Source organism: Sceloporus undulatus, chromosome 1 (assembly GCF_019175285.1).
Source record: "Sceloporus undulatus isolate JIND9_A2432 ecotype Alabama chromosome 1, SceUnd_v1.1, whole genome shotgun sequence".
NCBI classification, from domain to species: Eukaryota; Metazoa; Chordata; class Lepidosauria; order Squamata; family Phrynosomatidae; genus Sceloporus; species Sceloporus undulatus.
Window position 1 is genome coordinate 296,835,389 of NC_056522.1, and position 11,331 is coordinate 296,846,719.

The 11,331-nt window shown below is 38.3% G+C and overlaps 1 protein-coding gene across 2 annotated transcripts in view; it reads left to right on the forward strand.

Annotated features, from left to right (window-relative positions):
- The window catches only part of CAT (catalase), a 71,939-nt gene that overhangs the window by 42,097 nt on the left and 18,511 nt on the right, over positions 1 to 11,331 (forward strand). For both annotated transcript variants that reach the window (XM_042453950.1, XM_042453960.1), the window contains exons 2-4: positions 7,761 to 7,932; positions 10,162 to 10,272; positions 11,038 to 11,168. In XM_042453950.1, coding sequence (XP_042309884.1) covers positions 7,761 to 7,932; positions 10,162 to 10,272; positions 11,038 to 11,168 — 414 coding nt within the window. The remainder of the gene's footprint in view (positions 1 to 7,760; positions 7,933 to 10,161; positions 10,273 to 11,037; positions 11,169 to 11,331) is intronic.

Genomic DNA, 11,331 nt, shown 5'->3' on the forward strand with positions numbered 1-11,331 from the left:
TAAAAACCAGTAACACAATATGCACTATACAAATCTAAAACAGTCATTCAATAGGGTGAGGCAGAGAGTCGATGGGATCAAAATACACAACTTCATTTTCCAGAAGGGAAGGCTTGACAGAAGAGGGAAGTTTTAAGCCTCTTTTTAAATGTTTCCAGGAGTTGATAAGGTGGAGCTCCTCGGGAAGACTGTTCCCGATTTGTGAGGCTGCTACTGAGAAGGCCATCTGGGATGTAGTAATATATTTAGAAGGTGGGATTTCCAGCAAGTTCTTCCCGGTTGTTCTGAGTGCAGGGCGGATTATATGGGGAGATGCGGTCCCTCAAGTAACTCGGGCCCAAGCCATGTAGGGCTTTATAGGTAATAACCAACACCTTGTATTGTGCTCGGAAGCGAATAAGATGTATACAACACATACATAAATTTCATGCTTAGACATGGGTCTCATCTACAAGATATCTCATTATGTAAGTGCAAATATTGCAAAACTCCAAATTCCCAAACACCTCTGGTCCCAAGCATTTTGGATAAGGCACACTCAACCTATATTTGTTTTGGTTTATGGGACTTGACATTATAGCTACACTTTAAGTTAGACATGTGATTTCAAACAACTATTTCTGGGTAATGTAGCAACATAATCCAAGACAAAATTATCCATAGCCATTTTCTAGTGTAGCTGTTTTAATCCACAACACTATGATAAAGGCAACATACTTTTAAAAGAACAAAATAGGTATAACTGTAGAAAAAACAAGCAGAAGCATAAGTCAGTGTAAATGATAATTTCTAAAAATCGTTTTAAAAAGGGAAAATTCTTCTTCATGGATTTCAGATATAGGGAACTCTAGTGGTTACATTGAACAGTCTTTGCTACTGTATCCATCCTAGCCTATGTTAATGCAAAATTTTAAACCAGAAACAAAACGGGGAATATTTTCTGATTTTGTACATCTGGGTTCTTTTGACCTATTCTTTTGACTTTGAGAGAGTTAGAGGGCTATATTAATTTAAACTCACATGCTTGGAGGCCCCTGGGAGCTGCAATCAGTGGCTTCGCTATAGGGCTGTAGTGGGTGTCACGTGCACCAGGCTCATCATCAGAGAGGGGTGTCACTAATCCTAGTGACATGCCATTGTCTGCTTTTTTGGGGCTTACCACCTGGACATGGGTTAGTGAGAGACAGCACTGCTGCCACAGGAGAACACCACAACTTCCTCAGTGCAGCTCTACAAAGAGATGGGACCATCCAGGAGGCCCCCATCCCACCCCTGCAACCGTGGCGAGTTAGTAGCTCAAAGGTTACCAGCAGCTGGGCCTCATGCCAGGGGAAAAGCCCAGCAGAAGAAAACACTGCCTGTCTGTCTCCAGCCCTACTCACTTTTCCATCAACTCAGAGCCCATGGCTTGTAGTCTAACCTTTGCCAAGCACCAGTTCCATCAGGCTGCACATAGCCACTCCTCCCGGCTGCCCAGAGCTGCCCTTCAACACTGGCTCTTGCCCAGAGATCAGTGCTTTTAGGCTCACTTTTCTGGAGCCAGGAGGGACTGCAGAAAGAAAGACTGCCCGGTGCTTCCATGGCTTCACAACCATGTGCTCATTCCCAAAAAGATTTTTTTAAAAAAAGGGGACACAGCATTTCTTCCCTGCTTTGCCCTGCCTTAAACACAGTTTTATTATTGCTTCCAAGACTTTTCACTCTTCCGGGAGGTAGTCTAATATAATTACTGTAATTTAAATAACATTGAGGTTTATGAGTTTATGTTTCATCATCGCTAGTCATATGTAATTGGGGAATTTAGTTGGTTTGACCCACATAGAAATTGGCATTGTAGACCATTTTATTCTGTTCTGTCTGCTTCCTGGGCATTAAGCAGGGTTTATCCTACATTTTCATTCCTACTGTACAACAGGGTTATCAGTTATTCAAAACAGCAGTAATTCATGACATGTGAAGTTGATAGTCAGAAAGTGGCCTATTAAAAGCAAAGTATTTTGCCTAAATACCAAATAAAGGTATCGATTTCCATTAACTTGGCCATGCATTTCTCAGTAACATAGATATACTGCCTATATTCTCCAAACACAGGTTATGTTATGATGCACTTTATGAAAATTGCTTTTTTGTTAAATTTTTTGACATGTAACAACAATTCTGAATCTGTTTTAATCATATCAAAAATGCTTGACAACGATCAATAAAATCCAGAGTAACTTGAATCTCAAATTTGGTTGGATTTTCAAAACATCTGTAACTTTCATTCCAGCCACGCTACAAAATATGTGCTTTTTGGTGTTTGGTTCAGGCTACAGAAAGACAAGCTTTCTAGTCCTCAAAAAATTGACATCTCTTATAATAAGGAACACATGGCAACCCTATTTGTACAACAATCTTGAAATACAATAAATTTTGATATGATCAGCATAATGCATGCTGCATGCATTGGTGTAGATATAGGCATGCACACATCTTCAAATTGCTTGACAACCCCATGTATTTCATAGGGTTTTCTTAGGCACAGAGTACTCAGTAGTGGTTTTGCTAGTTCCTTTCTCTGGGAAATACCAGTTCCAAATCATTTCGAGTAAAAATCACCCACAGAGGAAGTGTTTATTTCCAGGACAAAGATGGGTCTTTCAGTGTTGTGGCAAGGCAAGGTGAAAAAGCAAAAGAAAATGTGTTCCAGTTTTCAAAAGAATTCCAAAAAATTCTGCAGTCATGGATTGTCAGTGAGAATTTATACTGTTTTTGCTGCCAACTGTTTACCATTAACATTACAGATAAGACATCCAACATTGTGCTTGGCTTCAGGTGTGGTAGAAACTTCCTGAAAGTACATAACAATGAGCTATCCAAAGACCACCTATGTTAACTTGACAGTTGGAAAACATTTGCAGCTGGAATTAGGCTGCACAAAACCATTGATGCTGAGAGTATTGCTTTGATGGAAATGGAGAAGCAAAAGTGGAAGGATACCTTGCCATGAAGAATCTGGCATTCGATTACTCTGAGGCAGTGCAGACCTGCACTTTGTGCTGGCCTGACTGCATGCTAAGGCTGAACTAGGGCGGAGCCTGCACATGCTCCAAGGCTTAGTTCCGCTGCCCGGGCACCATCTTGGCACATGCCCATACACATGGGGCGTGCCATGATGGCACCCTTTGGGCGCGAGCATGCCAATCACACCCTTTTGGGGACGCAAAAAGAACTTGTCAGGAAGCGGGTTCTTTTTCATCTTTCTAGAAGCCACAGCATCTGGTTTCCGCAGCCTCCTTCCAGGGCAAAAATGAGCGGCATGAAGCCACCTGTCTGCACAGCCCCTCACTGAATAATGGGAACTTTTTTTTGGGATAGTTCAGATGCTTCCAAAATATGATGCAGTGCTCAAAGAGCATCTAGTCAGAATAAAGCAGAGCACATGTAAACTTAAAGTATCAGCTTTTTATGTTCCATCAAAACGTCAGAATGTGTTTATATGTGCCCTGGCAAATCATGTGAAGGAGATACTTGTCATGGACATGAAGTCTGTGAAGTACTTTGGGTTTATGAGCAACAGCATACTTGGCTTATCACATACTGACTAGTTGTCCACAGTGATCAGAGATTTAAAAAACAATAATAGGAAAGTTGAAGTTAAAGAAGCATTTCTATAATTTATCCCTTTGAGGGGAAACACAACCACTGACTTCACTGATATCCTTAACAATCTGGAAAATGATGGACTAGATGTAATGATGCGCAAGATAAAGCTGCCACTTTGCTCATCATACTCAAGATAAAGTTGTCACTATGGCTAGAATCCATGGAGGTGTATCACCCATTCTTAAGGGAAAGACGCAAGAAAGCTATTTTTAATTGATGTGTGGACCAGTCACGGCTTGTGTTTTCAGTACTGTTTTGCTGAAAATGCCTTGTGTGTGACTTTTCTTGGTACACTTGAGATAGTGTTTTCTTTATTTGCTGCTTCTGCCCAATAATGGAATGTCTTAATTGAGTATACTGAAATATCAGTGAAAACGCTATCAACAATACGATGAAGTGCTAATTGTGCTGCAAATAAGTCAGTTAAAGACAAGGTCTTTCCCCTGCTCTCTGTGATTTCACTTTTCTGTGCTACCTGCACTTCTGGTGTGGTTTATGTCTGGAAGTTAATCTTACACAGCAATACCTGCAAACTAAAGGCTTAATGCTCTACAAGGTGGTAACAAAGCTAGAAGTGCTTAGATTTTTCTGCATGAGGAGCACAATCACCTAGTGGAGCATGCAACTGAATAGATGCGTCTAAAATCAGGTGAATGTGGATTTGAAATTTTAAAAAAATTATGTAAGAAGAAAATAAGAAGGCAGTGCTTGAGCACATTGATTGCTCTCATTCTGAAGTCCAGATCAAATCAAGAGTGATCAGGGAAGTAGCAGCTATGTTTGAGGATATTCAGGTGAAGAGTCTCATATCTGTCACCAAAAAAGAGTTAAAGGTGTCCATTCCAAAACTAACCACTTTGTATGATGAGGTTTCAGACTTCACTTCTAACAGAAATATCAAGGCTGATAATACATCTGAAAGCAAAGAAGCTAAAGATTGGGCAGTATTAGACATTCTGACACCCATAGCTGAATGGAACTTTCTAGAGTTTCTCCCAACCCTTCACTAAGCCTAAAATTACTTCTGTCGATCTGCGTGCCTGTGACTTCATGTGAGAGGAAGCTGAAACTTATAAAGAACTTTTTGCAATCTACTATGAGACAGAACGTGAGTTGGTGAAAGGCATTGAATTGAATGAAGTGATTAACAAGTTTGCAGCTTTCAAGACCAGGAAAGGAAAGTTATAATTTTGTCAAGATGTTTATTAAGTGATGAAATGCTTTTGATGTTATGACATTTATGAGCAACTTTCCATATGCATTAAAGGTGTGATTCTAATTTTCTAGCTGTCCATGTCACTACTATTGCCATTATGTTAAATGATACATGGTAATCATAATTTACGAGTAACGTTAGTACTTTTATTTATTTATTTTTTACTAAGCATTTGATATGATTTTGTATGGGAGGAAGTCCATGGGGATGATACCAACCCTAGTTATGCCGCTGTTTTTGAGTGATTTTACACCCCCTCCCAACTGATTGAGTTGGTATGAGGCTTTAATGAGGCAAAGCAAGGTATGAGAGTGCAAAATGCCTCTGAGAAACCAAAGTTTCCCCATCTCTTGTGTGTAACTGTTATGTACTGTAAAACTTACAAGCACTGCAAAAGACCATGTCAGAAGCTCTCATTGACCTGACAGAACTAGGGAGATTCTCTTGAATGCTCAAATAGGACAAGAATGATTAATAAGTGATACAGTATTTATAATTGGGCCAAGTATCCTTTTTACCTCCTCTCCTACCAGCTTTCTCCCTCCCCTTTCCTGCCATATAAAGTTACTTTATTGTATCACACAGTGCAAGTCTCTTTTGTGGGGAGCAAATGTGTAAACTGATTTCCAGTTCTGTTTTTCTCTCAGTGTCTGTCTCGTTGTAACGAATGTTGAAAGACGCTGCTTTGAGTAAAGTTGCTCACAGTCTCAAATACAAGAGGGAAATGAGGGATAAATCTGACCTACCACTAAATGTAGGGCCAAAAATAGTTTCCAAAATTGTTCATTTGGGATGCCCATATTTCATTAGTTTAGTTGTTCCCTGATCAAGAATTTAGGTGTACCTTCTAGTGCACAGTAAAGATCTGAAGACGATACTTTCTGTTTAATGACTTCATAAAGGTGCAAACACAGCTTTTATCATCTGAATGGATCTGCATAGGTGGTGCAAGGAAGATAAACACTGCTATGTAGTTATCCAAAAAGACTCATGTGCTTTAGTGGGTGGAGTGGTGACTGCTGTGGGAGACACTTAAAATTAATGCAGCAATACTTGTGTTAATTTAATCTGCAAAAGATTGATAATATTCTCCAGAATTTCAAGATTGCTTAATCGCTTGTTTTCTTGCTTAAGTCTGGCTTCAAGTTACATTAATTATCACCTTCGGAAGGGCTGCTGCTGCATTTTTGAAAGCTCGTGTCTCTCTTCTAGCCAAAAATACCAGATTTTGGACATGTTCTGTATTGCCATAATTTGTATTTTTCCATGGTGGGATTTGGGCTACACATATTGTTGTAAAACAATGGCTTGAGTGTTATTCATTCTAACTATTTGTATGCCACCTTTTAATGCCATACAGCGCTCTCAATGTGGTTGACACGACAGAATGATTATGATAATTTCATATTAACGTCATTATTAAATAAAAAATTAGCAATAGCAAGTACATTTCTATACCACTTATCAGTGCACGTAAGCACTTCCTAAGAGGTTTACAAAGTGTAAGCTAATTGCGTCCAACAATCTGGGTACTCATTTGAGTGACCTCGGAAGGATGCAAGCCTGAGGAGCTTGAGCCCTTGCCTGGTATTGAACTCGTAACCTTGCGGTTTCTGAGTGAGTGGCTGCAATACAGGCATTTAATCATTATATTAAATAACTTTAAACATGACAAAAAGTGGTATCTAAATCATAAAATAAGCAACAGTAATTTAAGAATAGTATTTAAATATCCAAACCAGTTTAAAATCAATTGATAAAGCATATGTAAATAGCTATGTCTCTAAAACCCATTTTAAAATGTGACTTTTTTCCCCCTTAAGTGAAATTCCAGAGTTACATACTATGGGGAAAAAATTCAATCTAGAAATGAATTAACTGCTTTGGTAGCCTTCTTCTGGGCATTTTATATATGAATGTATTGTATTGGAGTTAAATATTCTTATTGCTGTCATTTTATTTTACACAAGATGGCATTTAAGCAATATTGAAAACATTCAAAAGGATACTGTAGCAATGTAAGACATAATTCTTCAGAATTATGTCCACCTAGCTTTTAGCAACAGACCTACGTATTGGTATTTTATGGATTAACTAATATTAAAATACAGGAAATTAAATTATTTTCCATCCCTCTGGCATTACAATTATTAACTTTATGTATGTTGCTGCTAAATTGAGCAGTTTGTTTTGTTATGGTTAGCTTGAAAGCTTCAAGTTAAAACACAAACATTGTTAAGTACTTAATTAATATAGAAACCATGCAGTTTCTAAATCCTCTGACACAGAAGGTTTAGAGGTGTTACCATTCAAGTTCGAAAATTTATTTAATAACAATGTTTGGAAATGACATCCCATTTTCATACATATATTAGTATTCTAAGGTGGATCCACAAGGCAAAACTAATCTCCCTTAATAATTCATCCTGTGAAATAGTAGTATAGTATCTAATGCAGAAAGTAAAGTTTCCTGTAGTTTCAGGAACATATTGCCTCATATATCTCTCAATTTAGGAGAGCCCCCATTCTCTTAGCGATTGCATTAATAAAAGGAAACACATACATACTGGTTTGGGAGCAGTCTTTATTGTATGTCTTCAATGGAAGGACTGCATCTATAGCAGACATTGCTGTTCCAACACTTTCTTTTCCAGACTGTGTGAAAAGGATGTCCTCCACAAGTGGAGGACAGACCAGCTACATACAGCTCAGCTATGCTGTCGTCTGATAAAGTTGGGCCATAAACGTGGCTATGTTGGTTTAATTTCAGTATTTAGCTTCGTGTGATAATCTTTGTAATCTGATTCCTTTCGCTAAGCAAGGAAAAAATGTAGACCGTGATATGTTTTAATTTTGTTTTCTCTGTCCCCCCCCCCCCCCAATTCCTCTTTCAATCTAGAAACCAGATGCCTTGACCACAGGAGCAGGAATCCCAGTGGGAGACAAACTGAATGTTATGACTGTGGGTCCACGAGGCCCTCTTTTGGTTCAGGATGTGGTTTTCACTGATGAGATGGCACATTTCGACCGAGAGAGGATTCCTGAGAGAGTTGTTCATGCCAAAGGAGCAGGTAAATATGAGAGATTATGTGGTGTATTTCCTTTAAAACACAATGCATCGAACTTTGTGAGCCACTTATGGAATTGTGTGTGTGCAGAAAAAAACAAGAAAACTAAAATGGAATTTGTGTCTTTCACAATCTGTAACAAGGCTTTGAGCTAGATCGTGTGAAATATTTTATGGCTTCTTCCTATACTGTTACAGCATTGCTGAACTACTTTTATGAATCATAAAATATCCTCTTGCTGTTTTAATTCCACCATATTTTGCTAGTCTGTTGGTAGAGTGAACAGCTTTTACTCTGCCAGGGTTTTAATTGGCACAGTTGAAACCTTTGATAATTTTTTCTTAAAATAAAGTCCAGAAATGAAAATTAATTCTCACCCAATACATTATGTGTGCAGATAATCTGTGCACTTTTATAATTTTGATATTTTAATTCAGTTAAAAAAACAAAAAACAAAACTCACATGACATCCCTTTGCCCATTACTTCAAGAAAGGTGATCCTTATCTGGAAGTATACAAAAGTTACCCATGTTGAATATGTATGAAAAATACGTGGAGTAACTAGGAGCCAAACAATTGTTTTTAATTTAGTGTGTCCAAGGGTGCTTTTAACCTGAGTTTCTGGAAAAACAGCCTCTAGGCTTCCAGATAACTAAGGCTTTTGATTCTGAGGGAAATTTTAATACTATAGGAGTGCTCCAGGGGAAAAATTCAAAATAGATTGTTTGATTATTGCAAGCCTTTGGGCTACCCTGAAGCAAGCATTTGATTTAAGATAGGTTGTTAAATTGTAACTTCCATTTTATCCTTAAAACAGTACTATTTCTTTCCAAAGATATACAAAGATTAATGATTATCTAATAGGAAACATACTTTATGAATCACCTCTGGTGTTTCAGAGATGGTGTTCCATGTGAGATACACCCACCCAGTCAGATTCCTGGTACCTATTCCTATTAAATAATCATTAATCTGACCATTAATCTTCAATTACTTTTGTATATCTTTGGAAAAATAGTACTGTTTTAAGGAAAAAATGGCAGTTACAATTTAACAACCTATCTTAACTCAAATGCTTACTTCAGGGTAGCTGGTACTGGTTAAATGCCGGTACTGCAGCCCCTCACAACCACAAGGTTGTTGAGCTTGCTCCCAGATAGGCCTTCAGGGTCCATTCAGCCATGTATCCTTCCGTAGCATCCTTGCATCCTTCATAATGCATTGCTTTAAATAGAATCAGTTTGTAATCAACATGCCTTTTAAAGGAATTTGCAATAAAATGCATATTTTCAAATGTATTGAATACATATTCCAGTAAAACAATGTGGTGTGGACAGGTCACCTACCCTGGAATTTGCATTAATTTTAAGCTCAAAAAACTGCCCATAGCTTGTTTACAAATATGTAGTGCAATGTATGTATGTGAACTAAAACATGTTTGTCATGCTGAAGGGCTTTATTGCAATAGCAAGTGCATTTCTGTACCCATTATCAGTGTACGTAAGCAGTCCCTAAGCGGTTTCCAATGTGTTAGCTAGTTGCCCCCAACAAGCTGGGTACTCATTTTTGCGACCTACGGAAGGATGCAAGGCTGAGTAGACCCTGGAGGCCTGTCTGGGATCAAACCCAACAATCTTGTGGCTGTGAAGGGCTGCAGTACCAGCATTTAACCACTTTGTCACCAGGGGTTCTTTTTCTTTCTTGTCATCTCCTCACTGTACTTTCCTTTTCCATGTGAAAAGCTGTTTGCTGTGCCTGTTTCTATCCCTTTCTTCTCTTAACAGCACCCAGTGCCATATTACCAACCTTTCCTTTTAAGGGACATTGCAACTGCTTTTTCTAGGTTGGTCTCAGCAATGACAAATGAATCCTGGCATGACTGTGGAACACACTCCCTCAGAGAGTGGTGGAGTTTCCTTCTTTTGAAGTTTTAAACAGAGGCTGGATGGCCATCTGCTGGGGGTGCTTTGATTGTGTATTCCTGCATGGCAGGGGTATGGACTGGATGGCCCTTGAGGACTCTTCCAACTCTGTTATTTTATGATTCTGTGAGTGTCCTCTTGAGTGGTATCCTTGAGAATGGAGGGTGGCTTTTGCATTTTCTTTATTTATTTAAGAAAAAATGTATATTTATGACCTGTTCTGGTTATTGTGTTTGATATTGTTCTCAGAGTTCTTGTTCTGTAGATTCTGTGTTTCTACTGAAAAGTAACATTTTAAAAAAATTTCAGGTGCTTTTGGTTATTTTGAAGTTACTCATGAGATCACCAAATACTGCAAAGCAAAGGTATTTGAGCACATTGGTAAAAGAACTCCAATCGCCATTCGATTTTCTACAGTCGGTAAGTCTTTTACAAATCTTGATTGGTGAATTTATTTTATTTGTTTTATATGTGCCATCACCGATACTTTTTATTCATCATGTTCACTAATCTCCCTCAGCATGAAATTCTTTGATTCTTCCTGGTTTTCCAAAATACCATTAAACAAACTAGAGTTACAAGGTGTTTCTCAACTAAATCTACTTTCCTCTCTGTCAGCTGTTAAATGTTGTCTGTTAGGAAATCAAACTTGTAGCAAGAATTCAGACCGAGATCATATTTTTCTTTAGAATAAGCACATGTAATTGACTTAATTATATTGGCAGGGGAATGGTGGCCATTGAGTTTCTTAAGTAACAGTGAGAAAATGGTTCATGACACTGTATCCCTTGGAAATGGGGTTTCCTCTCTTATTGAGAAAGTTATTAAAAGAGCATTGCAGGTCTTCAGCAGACCAATACACTATAAAATTGCTGCACATTCTCTATATTCATTTCTTCCTAGAATACTATAAATGCCACCATCAGCAAGAATGTCCGAGGGCTGGGAAGGCAAAATTTTCATTGAATTAAGCTTTTCTTAAATCAGTTTCATAAATCGAGAGAGAGACTTGCTCAGAACTTTCATTTTATCAGCGAAGTTCCCAACATATAGAATGCATGCCTGCTTCTATAGTACAAAGTCCAGTATGACTGAGATGAAAGTTAGGCAACAATTTCTTTGGAATATTTGTTGGGTCTGTATGTAATTTCCAATGACTTAAATTGGTAAACCTTTGTTTTATAGCTGGTGAAGCAGGTTCCTCTGACACAGTTCGTGACCCTCGAGGCTTTGCAATGAAGTTCTATACAGAGGAAGGCAACTGGGACCTTGTAGGGAACAATACTCCCATCTTCTTTATTAGAGATGCAATGCTGGTATGTTAGATCATGATCATGATGTGTGCTATGGATTTATTTACAATTATATAGATATCTGTTCTATGTGACGTTTTTCATGGTTGGTCATAGTAATACTGGAACCGGATGAAACTGATTGTTGTGAACAATCAACTAATGGTTCTTGCAAAAGTGGGTGGTC